General features: G+C 43.4%; 1 protein-coding gene across 4 annotated transcripts in view; it reads left to right on the top strand.

The window, feature by feature from the left end:
* Nucleotides 1-1,341: 1,341 nt before the first annotated feature.
* LGALS8 (galectin 8) overlaps nt 1,342-23,194 on the top strand; it is a 28,384-nt gene continuing 6,531 nt past the window's right edge. For 2 of the 4 annotated variants that reach the window (XM_068547555.1, XM_068547553.1), the window contains exons 1-6: nt 1,342-1,455; nt 3,996-4,142; nt 20,196-20,284; nt 21,201-21,411; nt 22,360-22,485; nt 23,080-23,136. In XM_068547555.1, the coding sequence (XP_068403656.1) occupies nt 4,101-4,142; nt 20,196-20,284; nt 21,201-21,411; nt 22,360-22,485; nt 23,080-23,136 (525 nt within the window). In that variant the 5' untranslated portion in view covers nt 1,342-1,455; nt 3,996-4,100. The remainder of the gene's footprint in view (nt 1,456-3,995; nt 4,143-20,195; nt 20,285-21,200; nt 21,412-22,359; nt 22,486-23,079; nt 23,137-23,194) is intronic. The other 2 variants (XM_068547556.1, XM_068547554.1) reach the window with 1 other exon arrangement.

Raw genomic sequence — 23,194 nt, 5'->3', positions numbered from 1 at the left:
AAAGCTACAGAGGAGAAAGCCCAGAGCAGGGACACCAAAACATGCCTTTCAAAGGAAACGTGGTTAAAAATCAAGTAGAGACAAGTAGGAAGATAAGAACTTTGTGATCCCTAACAGAAAACAAACTATACCAGCTGTTCAAGGTAGCTTACATAACTTTATTTGTATTTCTCGCTAACGTTTTTTTACAGCCAACAGGTCAAACTGGCAGTCATTATGGGCACTTGCCTGAAAAGTTGGTTATTTCTGAACATCTACCGTGCTCAGAATTGTGCTCTCTACTGCTGACATTTTCCCCGGGGTAATATGTAACTTAGAAAACAACAACACACAAAATTGGCAGATAAGCCGCAGTGTCTTAAGTCCAAGTTAGACTCACTGGACGGGGGCTCCGGGCTGGACTCAGTCCAGCTATACTGAACCCATTTCCCCCGTCATTTTTTTTAACTTTATTTATTTATTTATTTATTTTTGGCTGTGTTGGCTCCTCGTTTCTGTGCGAGGGCTTTCCCCAGTTGCAGAGAGCGGGGGCCACTCTTCATCGCAGTGCGCGGGCCTCTCACTGTCGCGGCCTCTCCCGTTGCGGAGCACAGGCTCCAGACGCGCAGGCTCAGTGGTTGTGGCTCACGGGCTTAGTTGCTCCGCGGCATGTGGGATCCTCCCACACCAGGGCTCGAACCCGGTTCCCCTGCATTGGCAGGCAGATTCTCAACCACTGCGCCACCAGGGAAGCCTCCCCCGTCATTTTATTTACACCCAAAGGTGTGGCAAAAAAACCCCACCGGGATGCCTCCAAGTCAGCTTCTCCTTTATTGCACTGTATGTACTGTTTGGACTCCGACCCAAGGCAGACAAGGAAGTAGACCTTGAGAAATACCTGGCACCGACCCCGTTGACCCGGGCGACCAGGGAAGGTCACAGACGGCCCCTCTGGCCGCGTGGGCCCCTCTGGCCGCGTGAGCCCCTCTCGGCCATCGCCGGGTCGAGGCGGGGCCTGTGCGACGTCCACACCGGCCCTGGAGGCCGGGCACACGCGGGCCGAGGGAGCAGAAGGTCTCTCCTCTCTTCCCCGTTTCCCGGCCCCCCAACCCCGGCGGCGGGGCAGAGGCGGCCAGATCCACCCGAGAATTTTGGAAGCACACACTCTGCCCCCTCCCTCTCTGCTCGTCTCGCAGCAAGCCGCTGGCGGTCCGAGTCCCCGAGGCCGTGCAGGGGGCCCAGCCGGGGAGGCGGCCAGCAGCTGACCCGCCACCAGCCCAGCGGAGCCGCGAGCGCGCCCCGCACGCCGACGCAAGGCCGACGGCGACGCCAGGGGCGCGCGAACCAGGAAATGGCGGCGGACTGACTCCTCTCGCTTCCCGTCGCCGCCCGCGCACGCCCGGCCGGGAATCCGCACAACGCGCCGCGGCCAGAGAACAGCCTCCTGCGCAGAGCGTCCGCGACGCCAGTCCCGGGGTGAGTCGGGGGGCGGTGACGGCGGTGGGCTCGCCGGCCGGGGAGGGGATGCGGTGTTTCTGGCCCCGTGTCAGAGTCAGACGGGCGGGACCGGCTCCGGTAGCCCCGTCGCGCGGGTTCTCACCGCGGAGGGTCGGGCCGGGCGGCGGGCAGTGACCCGCGCGCTGCGCCCCGGGGACGAGCGATGGTCGGGAGTCGCGGCCCTCGGGCAGCCGGCGCTGTCCCTGTGGGGAGCCCCGCTGTCGACCACCGCCTCGCCCGGGGCTGTCTTCGCACCTGCGACCTCCCCGCCCGGGACCGAGCGCCGCCTTCGCGCAGTGGAATCCGGGGACGTTTCTTTCCCGGGGTTTTAAATGACGGGTTCTTTAAATTTAATGACAGACCTCCGTGGCCCTCCCGGGCTCTGAACATACTCTTTTGAGATGCAGAGTCATTTCCTGCAGTGTGAAACGTTAGGAAACGTTTGTCCTCTGAATTGCAACAGCATCGTGATGGCTTCTTGGGAAGCGAAGAGTTAGTAACAGCGGGACCCGTGCCTGTGGATGTTTCTGGGAATGATTGGTTTCACGCGGGCCCGTGGCTTAAATTGGGTCACTGTCTACTAACGATGTAAATTATGAATGTGGCTATGGCATCTCTGTATCCTTTGTTTTTGCTCTTGTTGATGCTTCCTGAGTTTGATGGAGCAAGACAGTTCTGAGGTGTTGACTAACGTGTAAGTTAATAGATGGGGTTACATTTATAAACCAAGAGGGATGCAGGGTTTTTGTTTTTCCAGCTTTATTGGGGTATATGTGACAAATAGAAATTGTATACATTTAGCGCATAAAACTTGATGTTTTGATTACACCCACTTATTTTCTTAACAGATCTTAGATCAAAAATTAGGGGGACCAAAAAAAATTAGGGGGACCAGGCTGAGTACTCTGATTAGGGTGTCACAAGCTGAAGTTCAGGTGTTATCCAGTTTGGGCTCTATTCTCTGGGAAAGAATCAACTTACGGGATACTTTAGTTTGTTTTCTAGGTTTGTTTCCTTCTTGCAGTTTCCGTGTGTGCCCACCCGCACTCCATCGAAATGCCACCAAGAATGTGTTGAATCCTTCTCAGGCTTCAAATCTCTGATTTCTTCTGCTACCGCATCTCTCTGGCTTCTTTGTTTATTAAGGGCTCATGTAATTACACTGGGCCCACCAGTTAATCCAGGACAATCGCCCTATCTTGACATCAGCTGGTGTCAATTACACCTGCAAAATCCCTCTTGTGAGCCCATCTGACATTGTTCAAAATAGAGTAATGCCTGTCAAAGGCCACTATCAAGTCTCTTTCAGACACCCAAGGACTGAAAAATTACTGAAGACAAAAAGTTACAGATTCTCAGAAAAACCACATCCTATAGAAACACAGCAAGCCCCAACACAACTGTGGGCCAAAATAGATGTGAACCCACCCGCTCTTTCCTGCACTTTGCCCTTTGAAACCCGTTAAAAGACTCAGACCGCCACCCTTCAGGGCCGATGCCACTCTATGCGTCTGGCCCCTTTCCTCCCTTGGAAAGTGAATAAAAGCTTTCTTTTCTTCCCTTGTTAATACTTCTGTGAATTCTTTCACAACCTGCATCTGCTCACCTAACACCTCTTGCCGTAACTTAACCACTCAGTTTATGTTGCATCCAGGGTTGGAGATGCAGTTTTTTCTTAATAGAGAAAAAGTAATAGATGTGATCAGTGCGTATTGCCCTTTGGTATAATGACAGAATTGGAGGAAGTAAAATGGTAGGAAGCTTGAGTTTCGTTTCTCTTTTGGTTCTGCTTAGTCTTCAGGTCTTCCCTGGAGCTGTTATATGTAGTACTGATGGGTACTTTTACCTTTAAAGCTTTTATCTTTTATCTTTTTTTTAGCCACATGGAAATTAATATTTGAGGCATTGGATTTTTTTTTCCTTTTGACTTGTTTAATTTGGAAGAGGAAGAGCAATCCCTTCTACTAATAACAATAGATAAAACTTATAAAGCACATACTATTCCATTGCTTTATTAATTCATTTAATCCGCAGAACAAACCTGTGAGGTGAATACTATTATTCTCATTATACAGATGAGAAAAGTTAAATGAATATCTCAGATAGCTGTACAGGAGTATTTGCTATTATTTGGTTTAGTATTTTAATAGCAAGTTTTTGTTTTTGTTTTTTTTTTGGCTGCACTGCCTGGCTTGCGGGATCCCAGTACCCCGACCAGGGATTGAACACGGGCCACAGCAGTGAAAGCCACTAGGCCACCAGGGAACTCCCAGTAATAAGTATTTTTAATAAATTTTCCAAATTAGAAGTTTTCTACTGATGTAGTTTTAAAATCAATATTTCCTGTACTCATAATCCAAACTTATTTCGTAAAGTACATTAGATAAGAATTGGAGTCAGATCTTCGTAATAGCATCCTGTTATTTGGTAAATATCAGTAAAATAATTTATGTACTTAAAAATAGTTATGAAGAAAAATGGTGCTTATTTTTCTTTCCCTCTATTTTGATTTTACACAGGTCAAGTGCCTCAGTTTCAATCTGGGAATTCTTTAAATGAAACTTGTTTAAAATCTTAGATCATACCCAAAAGAGAGACCCCAGTCAACAATAAGGTGGAAAAGAATGATGTCCTTAAACAGTCTACAGAATGTCGTCTATAACCCGGTAAGTAATTTCTGTAAAATCACTTTTTGCCTGTGGCAGGGTTGAGAGCAAGTCCAACTGGATAGTAATTACCCACTGCTGTGGGGTAGGGGCAGAAGTAAAATTCAGTAAACATAAAGCACCTGCTATGTGGTGGGACTGCAGTGGGCCCTGACTGAAAACCAGATCCAGCCCTTGGAGCTCCACGGATGCTTAAGTTCCCTAGTCAGCCCTCCTCGGTACCCGAGGTTCTGCATCTGAGGATTCAGCCAACCACCCATCAGGTGGTGTGTGTTTATTGAAAACAATCCGAGTGTAAGTGGATTCAAACCTGCGCAGTTCAAACCTGTGTTGTTCAAGGGTCAACTGTATAAGGCGATGAGACGTGTTATGAACGGAGAACGTGGGAGGACAGTGGAGGGAAGGCTCAGACCATCGTAAGACATAATTTTCAGGGGAAAATGGATTTCTTTGTCTACACATTTTAATTTTCTTTTTTAATTAGACCTGTTCACGAGAAGTTAATTTCTCAGCTTTTCCCTCTGCCTTTCAAATCCTGCTTGGTAGTTGAGCAGGGGAATGTCAAAAGCCAGTGGTGAGATGGAGAATGAGAAAAACTAATGGTCATGTCCCAGCCTCAGGCTGGTCCAGGAACCCCTGAATGTAATTGCTGGAAATTTCAGTGTACGTCCTGGGAAGTAACGAACTTGTTCCAGTTTCATGTGGTGTGCGAATCTTTAGAAGTCTCTAGTTTCCATGTGTCTGAAGCTGAATCCTGAATTTACGTCTGAGATAGAGTTGCTGCCTTTTTTTGTTTTTGTTTTTGTTTTTTGTAAACACTTTATAGGAGATTCTTGGTAAGGCTTCAAGTAAGGCTTTAAACCAGTCCTATTAGTGTAAGTGGATTCAGTTTTTTGTTATTTACTTTGTAGCTGTAGCTCTTTTTTTTCCCCTGAGGTTTATTGTCATTGTGCAGGAATGAGGCTTAGAAGAAATAGCCTTCAATTGTAGTATGTTTAAAAAGGAAGACTTGCTGAATTTGAAGTCAGCTAGACATTTAAAATAATTTCGTGCATCTTAAGAGTTAAAAACATCTCAAAGTTGTAGACTGACTTTCTGCAGAGATTTAAAAAAAAAAAAAAAAAAAGGCTGCCTGCCAAGGGGGACTGAAGTAATGTTGGTGCAAGCCAGGAGGGATGGATGGTCGGGTTAATGCTCTTCGGCTCTGCCCTTCATCACAGAGATGTCTTATTTGAATGTTATTTAGAAAATAATTTTATAGCTTAAAATTCCTGCATGTCTTGGTATTAGAGTGTAATGATGATTCCTGTAATTTCTGGGGTTAGCACCCTCGACTACAGAGTTGAAACAAAAATCAGCTGACGTATCATTTCCTGAGGACGGGGGCCTGCAGAAGTAGTGCTGCTTTCCAGCAGAAGCTGCATTCAGGGCTCCTGGTGGCCTTGTGCTGTTCTGAGGATACCGTCATGATAACTTTCCAAAGTAAATATTTTGTTGCATTCTGGTTATTTTGTTAGTGATCAGTTCAACAACAGGGGAGTGTTGATTGAGTTTCTGCTATACTCTTTATTAAGCCTTGTGAAGACCCGGAACTGCCATCTTTCTGTTTTTATTTCTTAATGTTTCCAAAAGTTTGGTCCACATTTATTGCCTCCTATACCGTAAAATGTTAAATTTTAGTTCGTATAACCCTGAATGCTATTCATTAATATCAGTAAAAAACTTAGCTTTAGGGCACTTTTTTGAGAGCATGAAGTACTGAATGTGTCAATGATAAAGCTGAAGCCTCTTGCAAAATGATTTTTTAAATGAAATGCATAAAGTCTTTTTGAATAATATAGTATGCTCTATTTACTTGATTATGTGATGTCAGAAGTGTAACTATTAAAAAAAAAGTGTAACTATTGAAACAATATATTCCAAATACAAAAACAAACTGGATTACTTTGAGGATGTTGAATAGCATTCACAATGGCTTTGTTTTAGTTTGGTTTGGGGCAGTTGCCAACCAGGTGAAACAGTGTTATTAAAATTAATTCAATAAAAATGACTTAAAAATATATTTTAAAAATTGTGGTAGACAAATTCTGTCCACATTAACTGTTGGAAAAGATAAATTGTATAACTGGCCTGTGTAATTTTTTCCTACGTAGTATATTTCATTGACTAGTTCAGTTGATAGAATTCCAAGACTTAAAAAAGTCCGGCTCACTTTTCTATTCCTTTTTTTTTTTCTTTTAAATTAATTTATTTTATTTTTGGCTGCATTGGGTCTTTATTGCTGCACGCGGGCCTTCTCCGGTTGCAGCAAGCGGGGGCTACCCTTCGTTGCAGAGCATGGGCTTCTCATTGCGGTGGCTTCTCTTGTTGCGGAGCACGGGCTCTAGGTGCATGGGCTTCAGTAGCTGTGACGCGTGGGCTCAGTAGTTGTGGCGCACGGGCTTAGTTGCTCTGCGGCATGTGGGATCTTCCTGGACCAGGGCTCGAACCCGTGTCCCCTGCATTGGCAGGCAGATTCCTAACCACTGCGCCACCAGAGAAGCCCGGCTCACTTTTCTTTCCACTCAAATTGAGTGAATAATTTGGAAGACGGTATCTTCATACCAGAAATGCCCTCAGTGAAATCTCTTGTTTGGCAACTCAGTATCTGCTTAAATATTTTATTATTGTTGTTTATAGAGTTAAGACGTGATTAAGTGTTAGTTGAGAAGTTATTTAGAAATTAAACTGATTGGTTGTCACTCCTAGTTAACAAACCACTTATTAACATTAATCCCACCTGGCCCTGAAAAGCTCATCGGTTCCAATTTCCTTCAGATCCTTACTTCCACACTGATCCTTTTTTCCTTAGTATTCTAAGTACCTCCGTTTCTACCTTGCAATTTAATACAACACAAAACAATAAAATCTTTTCTTTTTAACCTCTGAAGGTCCTTCCCCCATCTTTGTTCCCTTGTTCTTCTTTTGCTGACTTCCCTTTTTTGTTTTTTTAATATTTATTTTATTTATTTATTTTTATTTTTGGCTGTGTCAGGTCTTAGTTGCAGCACACGGGATCTTTTGTTGCGGTACGCGGGCTTCTCTCTAGTTGTGACGTGTGGGTTTTCTCTCTCTAGTTGTGGGGCGCAGGCTCCAGAGCGCATGGGCCTTGTAGTTTGTGGCACTCGGGCTTAGTTGCCCCACGGCACGTGGGATCTTAGCTCCCCTACCAGGGATCAAACCCGCGTGCCCTGCCTCAGAAGCCGGATTCTTTACCACTGGACCACCAGGGAAGTCCCTGACCTCCATCTTGAGAGAGTCGATTTCTGCTGCCTTAATTTCCTCACCATGGCTCTGCCATCTGATTTTTTTTTTTTCTGAATCCTAATTCTTTTTTTTTTATTCTAATTTTATATTGGAGTATGGTTGATTTACAATGTTCTGTTAGTTTCAGGTATACAGCACAGTGAGTCAGTTATACATATACATATATCTATTCTTTTTCAGATTCTTTTCCCACATAGGTTATTACAGAAATTGAGTAGAGTTCCCTGTGCTCTATAGTAGGTCCTTGTTGATTATCTATTTTATATACAATAGTGTGTATCTATTAATCCCAAGCTCCTAATTTATCCCTCCCTGCCCTCTGATTTTTTTACTCTCTTAATTTCTTTATCAATCTTGTCTTCAGTGTCTGTCTTTATTTCTCTGATGTCTTTACTGACCACCTTTTGAATATGTATACAGTTTGCATACAGTCTGCGTACAGTTCTGCCCTTTCACCCAGGGTGAATCTCCAGCCCTTTTAGATGCCCTGCCAGCCCTTGAGGACTGTGAGTTCAAAATGAAACTCCCATCTTCTTTCCCAAACCAGCTTCCATTTTGTGGTTTTCCATTTCTCTCAGTGTCCTTCCACGCTGTCAAGCCCCTAACAGTTTGAAGATAATCTGTCTTTAAAATTTTAAATTCATTGATGTCATCAAACTCAGTGGCTTTTCCTTTTTTATTATTATTTTAAAAGTATAAAGAAAATACGTGTAAATCATTTTTAAAAATTCAAGCAGTATTTAAGGGTTTCATTAAAACATGAATTTTCCTTCTACCTGGTGCTCAGTTGCCCTCCCTAAAGGCAATCATTTCCTCCCAGATTTTTGTATATCCTTCCTGAGAATATGTGTGTTGTGTGCATGTGTTGTGTGTGTCACCTTTTGTACACCCTGTTTCTTTACATGCATATATCATACTGTATAAACTGCTATACCCTGCTTTTTTTCATTTAACACATTTTGCAGGTACCAGCATATTTAGAGTTTACTCACTTTTTTTTTTCATACACACACACTGTATTTTATTTTTACAAGAGATAAATAGACTGGCACCAAGCATTGTAAATGGATGACCACAACAAAAGCAACAATGATTGCAATTACCAAACACGAAACACACTCATACTATGTCATAATATTGACATTCAGTCCAGTAATCCTCCACTGTAACAGCTCCTTTACTTTGCAGTGAAAATTGATTTGTATATTTTTTGCCTCTGAGTCCTTGTGGGATTTTTTTTTTATTCGAACAGAAAGTCACAAAAATTATAATCATCCTCATCAGTTCACTCAGTCCCATGTAATTTTTTTTTTTCATCTTGATAGTTTGTTAGCACTTTTATGAGTTCATCAGTTTTCCATTAGAGTTCTGAAAATGCTTATTCATTCACTTCAGCAGTATAGTCAGTTACCAGAAACCTGTACTTGTCAGAGTCTTTTCCATGAATTCCTTGAAGATGAAACCCTTTCACAGGAACATATTTGCAAAAGCATCACAGTACACCCAGAACTGTCTGTAAATGACAAAAGACTTAAAAATGACCATGGTTAAAGATATGATGAAAGTTCATAATAATGCAATTGACAAGGAAATTTAGCTATTTCTGACATATACATTTTAAAGTAATAACTAGAATTATGACTTACAACATTATACCAGAACATATAAGATTTTTAGAAATTTCATGTAATGTCTGAAACATTTATATTAACATATTTCCATACAAATAACCCAAAGAAAGTTTAGTATTAGTTGTTTTGCTTGTTTGTTTTTTTATACTGCAGGTTCTTATTAGTCATCAATTTTATGCACATCAGTGTATACATGTCAATGCCAATCGCCCAATTCAGCACACCACCATCCCCACCCCACCGTGGTTTTCCTCCCTTGGTGTCCATACATTTGTTCTCTACATCTGTGTCTCAACTTCTGCCCTGCAAACCGGCTCATCCTTACCATTTTTCTAGGTTCCACATACATGCGTTAATATACGATATTTGTTTTTCTCCTTCTGACTTAACTTCACTCTGTATGACAGTCTCTAGATCCGTCCACGTCTCAACAAATGACTCAATTTCGTTCCTTCTTATGGCTGAGTAATATTCCATTGTATATATGTACCACAACTTCTTTATCCATTCGTCTGTCAATAGACACTTAGGTTGCTTCCATGTCCTGGCTATTGTAAATAGTGCTGCATTGAACATTGGGGTGCATGTGTCTTTTTGAATTATGGTTTTCTCTGGGTATATGCCCAGTAGTGGGATTGCTGGATCATATGGTAATTCTATTTTTAGTTTTTTAAGGAACCTCCATACTGTTCTCCATAGTGGCTGTATCAATTTACATTCCCACCAACAGTGCAAGAGGGTTCGCTTTTCTCCACACCCTCTCCAGCATTTGTTGTTTGTAGATTTTCTGATGATGCCCATTCTAACTGGTGTGAGGTGATACCTCATTATAGTTTTGATTTGCATTTCATAATAATTAGTGATGTTGAGCAGCTTTTCATGTGCTTCTTGACCATCTGTATGTCTTCTTTGGAGAAATGTCTATTTAGGTCTTCTGCCCATTTTTGGATTGGGTTGTTTGTTTTTTTAATATTGAGCTACATGAGCTGTTTATATATTTTGGAGATTAATCCTTTGTCCGTTGATTCGTTTGCAAATATTTTCTCCCATTCTGAGGGTTGTCTTTTCGTCTTGTTTATGGTTTCCTTTGCTGTGCAAAAGCTTTGAAGTTTCATTAGGTCCCATTTGTTTATTTTTGTTTTTATTTCCATTACTCTAGGAGGTGGATCAAAAAAGATCTTGCTATGATTTATGTCAAAGAGTGTTCTTCCTATATTTTCCTCTAAGAGTTTTATAGTGTCTGGTCTTACATTTAGGTCTCAAATCCATTTTGAGTTTATTTTTGTGTATGGTGTTAGGGAGTGTTCTAATTTCATTCTTTTACATGTAGCTGTCCAGTTTTCCCAGCACTACTTATTGAAGAGACTGTCTTTTCTCCATTGTATATCTTTGCCTCCTTTGTCATAGATTAGTTGACCATAGGTGCGTGGGTTTATCTCTGGGCTTTCTATCTTGTTCCATTGATCTATGTTTCTGTTTTTGTGCCAGTACCATATTGTCTTGATTACTGTGGCTTTGTAGTATAGTCTGAAGTCAGGGAGTCTGATTCCTCCAGTTCCATTTTTTTCCCTCAAGACTGCTTTTGCTATTCGGGGTCTTTTGTGTCTCCATAGAAATTTTAAGATGATTTGTTCTAGTTCTGTAAAAAATGCCATTGGTAATTTGATAGGGATTGCATTGAATCTGTAGATTGCTTTGGGAAGTAGAGTCTTTTTCACAATGTTGATTCTTCCAATCCAACATCATGGTATATCTCTCCATCTATTTGTGTCATCTTTAATTTCTTTCATCAGTGTCTTATAATTTTCTGCATACAGGTCTTTTGTCTCCTTAGGTAGGTTTATTCCTAGATATTTTATTCTTTTTGTTGCAATGGTAAATGGGAGTGTTTTCTTAATTTCACTTTCAGATTTTTCATCATTAGTGTATAGGAATGCCAGAAATTTCTGTGCATTAATTTTGTATCCTGCTACTTTACCAAATTCATTGATTAGCTCTAGTAGTTTTCTGGTAGCATCTTTAGGATTCTCGATGTATAGTATCATGTCGTCTGCAAACAGTGACAGCTTTACTTCTTCTTTTCCAATTTGGATTCCTTTTATTTCTTTTTCTTCTCTAATTGCTGTGGCTAAAACTTCCAAAACTATGTTGAATAATAGTGGTGAGAGTGGGCAACCTGATCTTAGTGGGAATGGTTTCAGTTTTTCATCATTGAGGACAATGTTGGCTGTGGGTTTGTCATATATGGCCTTTATTATGCTGAGGAAAGTTCCCTCTATGCCTACTTTCTGCAGGGTTTTTATCATAAATGGGTGTTGAATTTTGTCAAAAGCTTTCTCTGCATCTATTGAGATGATCATATGGTTTTTCTCCTTCAATTTGTTACTATGGTGTATCACATTGTTTGATTTGCGTATGTTGAAGAATCCTTGCATTCCTGGGATAAACCCCGCTTGATCATGGTGTATAATCCTTTTAATGTGCTGTTGGATTCTGTTTGCTAGTATTTTGTTGAGGATTTTTGCATCTATGTTCATCAGTGATATTGGTCTGTGGTTTTCTTTCTTTGTGACATCTTTGTCTGGTTTTGGTATCAGGGTGATGGTGGCCTTGTAGAATGAGTTTGGGAGTGTTCCTCCCTCTGCTATATTTTGGAAGAATTTGAGAAGGATAGGTGTTAGCTCTTCTCTAAATGTTTGATAGAATTCGACTGTGAAGCCATCTGGTCCTGGGCTTTTGTTTGTTGGAAGATATTTAATCACAGTTTCAATTTCAGTGCTTGTGATTGGTCTGTTCATATTTTCTGTTTCTTCCTGGTTCAGTCTTAGGAGGTTGTGCATTTCTAAGAATTTGTCCATTTCTTCCAGGTTGTCCATTTTATTGGCATAGAGTTGCTTGTAGTAATCTCTCATGATCCTTTGTATTTCTGCAGTGTCAGTTGTTATTTCTCCTTTTTCATTTCTAATTCTATTGATTTGAGTCTTCTCCCTTTTTTTCTTGACGAGTCTGGCTAATGGTTTATCAATTTTGTTTATCTTCTCAAAGAACCAGCTTTTAGTTTTATTGATCTTTGCTATCGTTTCCTTCATTTCTTTTTCATTTATTTCTGATCTGATCTTTATGATTTCTTTCCTTCTGCTAACTTTGGGGGTTTTTTGTTCTTCTTTCTCTAATTGCTTTAGGTGCAAGGTTAGGTTTTTTATTTGAGATGTTTCCTGTTTCTTAAGGTAGGATTGTATTGCTGTAAACTTCCCTCTTAGAACTGCTTTTGCGGCATCCCATAGGTTTTGGGTTGTCGTGTCTCCATTGTCATTTGTTTCCAGGTATTTTTTGATTTCCTGTTTGATTTCTTCAGTGATCACTTGTATTAAGTAGTGTATTGTTTAGCCTCCATGTGTTTGTATTTTTTACAGATCTTTTCCTGTAATTGATATTTAGTCTCATAGCGTTGTGGTCGGAAAAGATACTTGATACGATTTCAATTTTAATAAATTTACCAATGCTTGATTTGTGACCCAAGATATGATCTATCCTGGAGAATGTTCCATGAGCACTTGAGAAGAAAGTGTATTCTGTTGTTTTTGGATGGAATGTCCTATAAATATCAATTAAGTCCATCTTGTTTAATGTATCATTTAAAGCTTGTGTTTCCATATTTATTTTCATTTTGGATGATCTGTCCATTGGTGAAAGTGGGGTGTTAAAGTCCCCCACTATGATTGTGTTACTGTCGATTTCCCCTTTTATGGCCGTTAGTATTTGCCTTATGTATTGAGGTGCTCCTATGTTGGGTTCATAAATATTTACAATTGTTATATCTTCTTGGATCGATCCCTTGATCATTATGTAGTGTCCTTCTTTGTCTCTTGTAATAGTCTTTATTTTAAAGTCTGTTTTGTCTGATATGATAATTGCTACTCCAGCTTTTTGATTTCCATTTGCATGGAATATCTTTTTCCATCCCCTCACTTTCAGTCTGTATGTGTCCCTAGGTCTGAAGTGGGTCTCTTGCAGACAGCATATATACGGGTCTTGATTTTTTTATCCATTCAGTGAGTCTGTGTCTTTTCGTGGGAGTATTTAATCCATTTACATTTAAGGTAATTATCAATATGTATGTTCCTATGACCATTTTCTTAATTGTTTTGGGTTTGTTATCGTAGGTCTTTTCCTTCTCTTGTGTTTCCTGCCTAGAGAAGTTCCTTTAGCATTTGCTGTAGAGCTGGTTTGGTGGTGCTGAATTCTCTTAGCTTTTGCTTGTCTTAAAGCTTTTGATTTCTCCATTGAATCTGAATGAGATCCTTGCCGGGTAGAGTAATCTTGGTTGTAGGTTCTTCCCTTTCATCACTTTAAGTGTATCATGCTACTCCCTTCTGGCTTGTAGAGTTTCTGCTGAGAAATCGGCTGTTAACCTTAATGGGAATTCCCTTGTATGTTATTTGTCGTTTTTCCCGTGCTGCTTTCAGTAATTTTTCTTTGTCTTTAATTTTTGCCAATTTGATTACTGTGTGTCTCGGCGTGTTTCTCCTTGGGTTTTTCCTGTATGGGACTCGCTGCGCTTCCTGAACCTGGGTGGCTATTTCCTTTCCCATGTTAGGGAAGTTTTCGACTATAGTCTCTTCAAATATTTTCTCGGGTCCTTTCTCTCTCTCTCCTCCTTCTGGGACCCCTATAATGCGAATGTTGTTGCGTTTAATGTTGTCCCAGAGGTCTCTTAGGCTGTCTTCATTTCTTTTCATTCTTTTTTCTTTAGTCTGTTCCGCAGCAGTGAATTCCACTATTCTGTCTTCCAGGTCGCTTATCCATTCTTCTGCCTCAGTTATTCTGCTATTGATTCCTTCTAGTGTAGTTTTCATTTCAGTTATTGTATTGGTCATCTCTGTTTGTTTGTTCTTTAATTCTTCTAGGTCTTTGTTAATCATTTCTTGCATCTTCTCGATCTTTGCCTCCATTCTCTTTCCAAGGTCCTGGATCATCTTCACTATCATTATTCTGAATTCTTTTTCTGGAAGGTTGCCTATCTCCACTTCATTTAGTTGTTTTTCTGGGGTTTTATCTTGTTCCTTCATCTGGTATGTAGCCCTCTGTCTTTTCATCTTGTCTATCTTTCTGTGAATGTGGTTTTTGTTCCACAGGCTGCAGGATTGTAGTTCTTCTTGCTTCTGCTCTCTGCCCTGTGGTGGATGAGGCTATCTAAGAGGCTTGTGCAAGTTTCCTGATGGGAGGGACTGGTGGTGGGTAGAGCTGGCTGTTGCTCTGGTGGGCAGAGCTCAGTAAAACTTTAATCCACCCGACTGTTGATGGGTGGGGCTGGGTTCCTTCCTTGTTGGTTGTTTGGCCTGAGGCAACCCAACACTGGAGCCTACCTGGGCTCTTTGGTGGGGCTAATGAGAGACTCTGGGAGGGCTCACGCCAAGGAGTACTTCCCTGAACTTCTGCTGCCAGTGTCCTTGTCCTCACGGTGAGGCACAGCCACCGCCCGCCTCTGCAGGAGACCCTCCAACACTAGCAGGTAGGTCTGGTTCAGTCTCTCCTGGGGTCACTGCTCCTTCCCCTGGGTCCCGATGTGCACACTACTTTGTGTGTGCCCTCCAAGAGTGGAGTCTCTGTTTCCCCCAGTCCTGTCGAAGTCCTGCAATCAATTCCCACTAGGCTTCGAAGTCTGATTCTCTAGGGATTCCTCCTCCAGTTGCCGGACCCCCAGGTTGGGAAGCCTGACGTGGGGCTCAGAACCTTCACTCCAGTGGGTGGACTTCTGTGGTATAAGTGTTTGCCAGTCTGTGAGTCACCCACCCAGCAGTTATGGGATTTGATTTTACTGTGATTGCGCCCCTCCTACCATCTCATTGTGACTTCTCCTTTGTCTTTGGATGTGGGGTATCTTTTTTGGGGAGTTCCAATGTCTTCCTGTCGATGATTGTCCAGCAGCTAGTTGTGATTCTGGTATTTTCACAAGAGGGAGTAAGAGCACGTCCTTCTACTCCGCCATCTAGTTTCCTCCTGGAGTCCTTAATTCTTCTACTCACTTATTTTTAATGGCTGCATAATTTTTCCACTGTATGGATGTACTGTAACTTATTTAACCAGTCCCCTGTTAAAGAGCTGTTTCCTTTTATGATTGTATCCAGTGCTGTGCTGTACATCCTTTAGACGCATCTTTCTGCGCATGTGCTAGTGTTTTACAGGATAAATCTGTAGAAGTGGAATCACTGGATCAGAGGGTATGATATCCATTTTAGTATCATTTTGGGGGCAGCGGGGGGGATCTTCCTTATTTTTCCATGTTAAGGACATTGACAGTCCTCCCATTTTTGAAATCGACTTCCTTGATATGCGTGCCCTCTCTGATGGATCCTTCCCTTCTCTCTTCTTTCTCTTCTCACCCCCTGCATCGAGGTCTCCCACACACCCTCAGTTTTGATGATTCACCAGCATAGAGTCATACCCATGGCTGTGATATATCCCAGTGAAAGGATGTAAAGCAAAATCACAAAGGGAAAAGGCACATGGGGTGAAGTCCAGGGGGAACCAGTGCAGGATTTCAAGGGTATTATGCCAGTGGAGTCACACACGATGGACTTAAATCTCCCAGCAACTAGTTGTGACAGCACATGTGAAATGTTCTTTACCAGGGAAGCTCATTAGGGACTCACTGCCCAGGGTTTTTATCGAGGGCTTGGTGTGTAGATAGCGTCTGCCTAGCACGTACCCAAACTCCAGACTCTAAACAGGAAAGCAGGTTTTTAGCATAAACCATAGTGTTTGCACAAACAGTTTAGGTGGGTAACCCACCCTTCTCACCTAGGGTGGTGGGTGCTCTCTCCAAATCCAAGTTCCTAGACAGCAGCCACGGGCCAGCCTTGGACGGAGGCCTTTCAAAGATAGCAGCCAGGTCTTCTGTGTTAACTCTTTATGCACACCCCCTAATCTGGCAGCCTTTGAGGCTTTGCTCCTGACTTTTCCTCTCTCTGTTTATCTAGTAGCTCTCATTTTACTTAGTAATCATCTCTACTCTGACTTCTGAGTCTTGGCCATTCACTTAATGTTGGTCCTGAGTGTTCCACTTCTTTCAGTATGTTCCCTCTTAGATGTCCTGCCGACCCTTTACACTAAAAGTATTCCAAGCTAAACTCAGCATCTTCTCTCTGAAATCTTTCTTCCCCAGTGTTACCATTGTAGGTGGTGGCCCCAGATAGACAGTTTCCTTTGAAATAGCTCGTGTTTATCTCCTGCCTCCCCTTTCCCCTCAGTGTCTGCCACCATCAGCCTGGATTATGTCCTTATCTCCTTGTGCCAGGCTTACTGGAAGGAGTCAGTCTCACAGATAATCCCCTGCCCTCCAGTGAATTTTACCCCCACTGGATTGTTGTTCCCAAACCCCACTTTCCTTATGTCCTTCCAAAATCTGACCTTAACTCTGTCTGTCTTTAATTGCTCCCTTACTATTTACTGGCTCCCAGATACGTTTTGTCTTTTCCTGCCTCTCTGCTTTTGTAAACGGACATTTCTGCCTGAACTGGCTTCCTTCTCCTCTCTGCCTAACCATATTCTTCCCAGCTCAAATCATACCTCCTTCATAAACTTTGGCCACCTCATTTAGAATTCTTTATACATTTTTCTGAAGCATTTATTCAACACTTACTTACTGCCCCATTTTTATGGATGTTGAATTGGTCAGAGTTTGTGGTTGTAAACATGGAAGCCAACCCCTAATTTAAGCAGAAAAGGAATTTATTAAGTGATATCTATCAGCAGGCAGGACTGAAGAACCAGGCTTGTCAACTACAGCATCACAGACAACAGCCAAAATCAGGCTGCAGGGCTGTTCTCACTAAGAGACGTCTGTCACCACCACTGAACAAATGTGGTACTTCTTGCACTGGCAACACCACTGGTGCCACTGCTGCCTCTGACCCTAGATGTAGCTGCTGCCCCCTGGCCAGAGCGAATACTGCATGATTCTGGCTGCTGCTTGTCACAAGTTCTAACTCAGAGTCTGAGCTGGGGGTACTGATGGACAGATTTTCATCGTATGCTCTTGCCACAGTTCAGATGAGGTCTCATGTTTATAAGGTAGAGGATTTTCCAGCTGTGGAAGGAGATTCCAATTTGAACCGCTAAACAGTATCACATTGCCACTCTAATCATCTTTCCATAGGTATCTGACTTCTTCCCAACTGTATCAGTTCCTCCCGGATGGACGGGACTCATATTTCTTTCCAGCTGCAGGCTACCGTAACATGACCCTGGTGTAGAGCAGACATTTAATGAATGACAAAAAAAAGGCAAAGCAATATGAATCAGCTAGGATGTTTGGGCAGGTAACACCAAACCTAACTAGGGCTTAAGCTTATGGTATTGTCTCTAGTGTGTTCATATCTGTATTTTATTGTTTTACATCAATTATTTTTGAAACATCAAAGCCTCAAAGCTTGGAGTTGCCTAGAAAACCACCCTTCTCCCTTTCCTTAGGAGCAATGTTTGTGAGTAAGTGAGTGGGCTGTCGGGCATTTGTTTCCTTCACATGGTCCAAAAAAGTTGAGTATTGTTGATAGAAGTTAGGGTACTTTCCTAAGTAGACAGCGTTAATATGGACAACTGAAACAGCAATTGGCCCACGCTTGCAGTGCAGTTGTTTCTCAGACTGGAACAACTCATTAGCAGTTATAACAATCTGTTAGCAGTGATTGGAGTAGATGGTTGGTCTCAAAAAGCTCTTTCCACTTTGCTGTACAGCAGAGATGGGCACAGCATTGTAAATCAACTATACTTCAATTAAAAAAAAAAAACTCTCACCCTAAAATTAAATATATAATAAAAAAATCTGTGGTTATAAACATTATAAGTACTTATTATATAAATCTGGAAAATATACAACTATATGAAGAAGAAAATTAAAATGTCATCCCTCAAGAAAAGTGTTGTAACATTTTTGGCTTATTTCTTTACAGTGTTTTCTTTTTCCCTTTTAATGTTTATTATTAACTTGGTTAAGACCATACTGTATGGAGTTTTGTAGGCCACTTTCTCACCGATAATTATATCACTGACATTTTTGTGTTATTAAATAATCTGCATAAATACAAGTTGAACATAGAAAAAAATCTGAAGTTACAAAAACTGTTCTCATTTTATTAAGAGATTTACAGAATGGAACATGCAGGTATTTATTCTTGGGCTGTGGCCAAGAGGAGTAATTGCTTCCACATTCTCTGTACACAAAAACCATCCACTCTGATGTGCAGCTGTAGCCGTGCTCTATACATGTTATGTTTTTCGTTTTCTGGTCTGATAAGCTCTGTTCATCCCCCCCATGCTGCCCTCAGCAGCTGCTGTGACACCAGATGACAACTGGATTTGGTGATTTCTTGTCTTATTGCTTAAGGCAGCAACACTCCATTCAGCAGCCGCTTAGTTGCCGCTCCTCTGCACATGTGAGGCCTACATGTGAGGCCTGCCAGAGCCCAGTTTCCGGGCTGGTGAGAGCTCATTCATTCACCAAGTGATTATTGATCATCTCTTGACCTCTGTCCTGGGGGTGTAAAGGTGATGACCCAGTCCTGCCCCATGCAGCTCACAGTGTAGGCATATGTTTGCAAATGAACAGAGTACAGAGTGCCGTGATGACCTTCAGAGGGCGGCTAACTCAGTTGGCCCAGGGAGTCTGAGAAAGGCTCCACAGAGGAGATTTTGCTTGAGCTGAGATTTTCAGCCGATGAGCCACTGATTTACAACTACTTATATACGACCTCTCTTGTTTTCTTTCTTTCTTCTTGACAGTCAGAGCTACCTTGGATCAATTTTAGCATAGATGTAACCCGGGTGAGCTTGGTGTAAGGCATGCTGGTGTCTGGCCTGCTTGGTGCGGTCAGAGGCTCCCAGGGGGAAGAGGGAGGTGGTTGTGGTGCAGGAGATGCATCCACGTAGCCAGTGGCCCGGGAGGATGGCGGAGCACCTGGGGGAGGGGAGTGACAAGATCTGATCATGTCAGGCCCCAGACAGAGAGGCTGGCTTCCAGGTGAGAAGCGGGGAGGGGGAGACCCGAATCCTGTGTGGGACCACCAGTCGGGGCCCAGGCCTGCACCCTGGACCAGGCAGGGTATGGAGATGCTGTGTCTTGAGAGATCCAGAGGCGCCCACAGCGCATCCTTCAGACCATGCAGTTCTCTGGTTCCTGGCAGTGCCCTGTGGGGTGCAGCCTGGAAGCCCAGGGGGGAAGGCGAGGCACGCAATCCCAGTTGCGGCAGAGTGGCTGAATTTGGAGCGCCCTCTGCAGGCAGTGAGTGCTTGTCATTTTTCTCTGTCAGCACCGGCCTAGGGCCTGGCCTCTTCTGGATCCTGCTGTTGGGCTCAGTGGAACTTTAGGAAAGACCGAGGGGTGGGGCGTGGCATTTCACAGAACCCCCAGCCACATAAAAAGTACTGTGAATAATATGTCTTTTCCTAAAGAACTCGGAGTGGTGTGCGGGTGTTGCGAGTCTCCTAGCCATGTTGTTCCGGTGTAGCTGTTTGAATGGTGAGGAGGACCTGGAAAATGCTAGGGTCTGAGCAGACTTGTGTGCAGCCTTTTTTAATTTTTTAAATTAATTTTTATTGGAGTATAGTTGCTTTACAATGTTGTGTTAGTTTCTGCTGTACAGCAAAGTGAATCAGTTATACATACACATATATCCCCTCTTTTTTGGATTTTCTTCCCATTTAGGTCACCACAGAGCACTGAGTAGAATTCCGTGCTATACAGTAGGTTCTCATTAGTTATCTATTTTATACATAGTAGTGTATATGTGTCAATCCCCTTGTCCCAATTCATCCCACCCCTGCTTTCCCCCTGGTATCCATATGTCTGTTCTCTACGTCTGTGTCTCTATTTCTGCTTTGCAAATGAGTTCATCTGTATCGTTTTTCTAGATTCCACATATAAGCGATACTATACAACATTTGTTTTTCTCTTTCTGACTTACTTCACTCTGTATGACAGTCTCTAGGTCTAGCCACGTCTCTGCAAATGGCACAGTTTTGTTCCTTTTTATGGCTGAGTAATATTTATGTGCAGCCTTTAAGAATGTAATCTTTTGATTCTGTAAATGAACATTTGTTAAAATTATTTTTTTCCTAGATAATCCCCTATGTTGGGACCATTTCTGAGCAGTTGGAGCCCGGAACTTTGATTGTACTACGTGGGCATGTTCCTAGTGACTCAGACAGGTAAAGTCATTCTGTTAGATGAGAAAAGAACAAGAATAAACTCGTTGTGATTGTGGGACAACAAAAAATCATGAGGGAGAGACCATTTTGGATACTCGGAGGCCTGATTTTGCTTTTATAGCAGCCCTGGCCAAGGTGCTGAGGAAATTGGAATGAAAAACTGAAATACAGGTTATTTGGATTTTTTGTTGCTATAAGTCAGATTTTAGTATAAAGAATTAGAGATACGGTTAATGAAGGGAATTGTGGTCAGATGACAGGGACACAGTCTAGTTACAGTGTAACATTCCCACACCATCTCTTAAGACCTGTTCTGGGTGGTTTTATCTAATGCTTGCTTTGGGTAAAGTCTGGACGAGGCTGTATCAGCTAGAGTTGGGCTCGGCTCTGTGTGGTGGATGCCTGAACAACAGTGGTTTAAATAAGATGTGAACGTGACATCTAAAGGGGACAGTCCAGAGGGCTGAAGGCCGCACGCCAGCAAGCTGTTGGAGTGGGCCTCTTCACGCTCTCACCCTGCCATCGCAGGGTGAGGTCCTCTTTCTCATGGTTCCTGGAAGCTAGGACTCTGGTCCTCACGTTGTGTTTGGGTAGCTGCGTGGGACCATGTGCTATTTGGGGGGAAGGGGTGGGGGGTGGACAGAAGGCAGATGCCAACTGACTTTTGGGACCGTTTCCAGGAGTTTTCCTTGCACAGTTCACTTCTACCGCATCGGCAGAGCTTGGGGCACCTGGGCGAACCCACCTGCGGGGAGACTGCGCAATGTGGGTGCCTGTGGTGGACCGCCCCCAAAAGCATGCGAGTGAACAGAGGATCCGTCAGCTGTCACTCGGCCTGGGTTTCTGCGCTGCCAGGCCTGCGAGGCCGCCTTCCTTCCTGAGTCCTCACGCGGCCTGTGTTTCTTCCCCTCCTCAGGTTCCAGGTGGACTTACAGTGTGGCAGCAGCGTGAAACCTCGAGCGGACGTGGCCTTTCATTTCAACCCGCGGTTCAGAAGGGCCAACTGCATTGTTTGCAACACTCTGAAAAATGAGAAGTGGGGCTGGGAAGAGATCACCTATGACATGCCTTTCAAGAAAGAAAAGTCTTTTGAGATCGTGATCATGGTGCTGAAGGACAAATTCCAGGCAGGTTTTGGAGAACAGGGGTTAGATCCTCATTTGTGAGAATAAGCACGAGGGAAGCTTTTCACGAGTGAACTCACCCTTGCGTGTCCTAAATCCAGAAGAAGAGTTTACCTTTATCGTGTTCCTCCAGAGGAGGGCCCGGCGGGGACCTTGCTGTGAGGCGGGCACCTTGCTGTGAGGCGGGCACAGCCAGCGTCCCTGCCGGGGTCGCCGTGCCGGCGGAGGGCGAGGCCAGCGCAGCCGGCTTTCTGTTACATCGTTGCTCCTCGCGGGGCTGAGCTTCCTTCTGACCTGGCACAGCCTTACACTCAGGATGGGAAAGTAAACCCCGGGCAGCAGGACCCGCAGGGTTGGGGAGTCTGAACTGACAAGACAGTTGGGATCCTGGCGTAGGAGTTGGGGTTTGTAAAGTTGCGTCCTGCCGCGGCCTAGTCCTGTAGGATCTTGAGATTCTAGACCCAGAGGAGCTCGCAGCAACCCCGCTGCGTGTCGTCAGTTCTCCCTCGGGTGTGTGTGGTCCGGGGGGGCGCCTCCACCCGCTGGCCCGTGAGCCTGCGGGGGACTTGACGGCTCAGGTGGAGACTCCCCACCCGAGGTGCAGACCCCTCCGACCCTCAGAGCCCGCTCCCACCAGCGCTTCTCCCCTAACCTCCTCTCTCCCCTCATCCTTCCTCTGGCCGTTGGAGTACTTGTGTCTGTATCGTTCTTTTTAATGCTTGTCCGTGCTGTTGAGCTTTGGTTTTTTTCCTGTGTTTCTTTTGCCTGCCAATGGGATTTTCAGCTCCTTGAGATCAGAGACTGTACTGTGTTCGGTGCGTCTTCCCGACACTCCTACAAGTACTGACATCTGGCGGGAGAGGGAGGAGCCCCGTGCACTGGTACCCGCTAAAATGCATTTATTAACTGTTTTATTCGGGGTGGGGGGGCCTGTCTTCTGTGTTTGCCCAGGTGGCTGTCAATGGAAAACATACCCTGATCTACGCCCACAGGATCAGCCTAGAGAAGATCGACACCCTGGGCATTTATGGCAAAGTGATCATTCACTCCGTGGGTTTCAGCTTCAGCTCCAGCTCGGTCAGTGCCCTTCCACAGGGGGCGGCGGGGGGTCTTTGGTGATGTTTTCTTGAAAACTGTGTAAATATGTCCCTCGCTAGTGTGTTAATTTCTTGGAAGTAAATCTTTCAGACTAGTAGGATGCTAGTCATTGCCCAGGGCTTGTCTGTAGGATCTCAAACCTAGCATGGTCCCAACAAAAACCCAAAACAGTAACAACACAACAAACAGCCTTTACAGGTGGAGAGGGGCTGTTTCCTTGACACAGGAGCACAGTGGAGCAGTTCGCTAGGATCGTTTCTAGAAGTGGGACGTCAAAGGATACCTGCATTTTAAGTTAGGATTGAAATTACTAACCTGCCCTCCAAAGAGAGTAAAACAAAGTAGTCTCAAGATCTGTATTCATTTGCTCACGTTCTTCTTGACATTAGTTCTGATTTTAACATTTGCCAGCTTGAGAGAGGGGAGAAGGAAGCTAATGTTCATGCATTTTTGGATCATAATTTTCTATCATATTTTCATGTTTAATACCATTTATAATTTTTTTTGGTATGTCAAGCAGGTTATATTTAGAATTCTGATGGATGTTAAATATTAATCTGAACTTTTCTTCAGGATTTAAGAAGTAGCCAAGCATCTACTCTGGAATGGACAGAGATAAGTGAAGAAAATGTAAATATTAAATCTCTTAATGAACCACCAGTTTAAAAATGTTTTTTTAGTTGCCATG

Source organism: Eschrichtius robustus, chromosome 7 (genome assembly GCF_028021215.1).
Source record: "Eschrichtius robustus isolate mEscRob2 chromosome 7, mEscRob2.pri, whole genome shotgun sequence".
Taxonomy (NCBI): Eukaryota; Metazoa; Chordata; class Mammalia; order Artiodactyla; family Eschrichtiidae; genus Eschrichtius; species Eschrichtius robustus.
The sequence above is the reverse complement of the archived record's forward strand: the minus strand, read 5'-3'. Positions and strand labels throughout refer to the sequence as shown.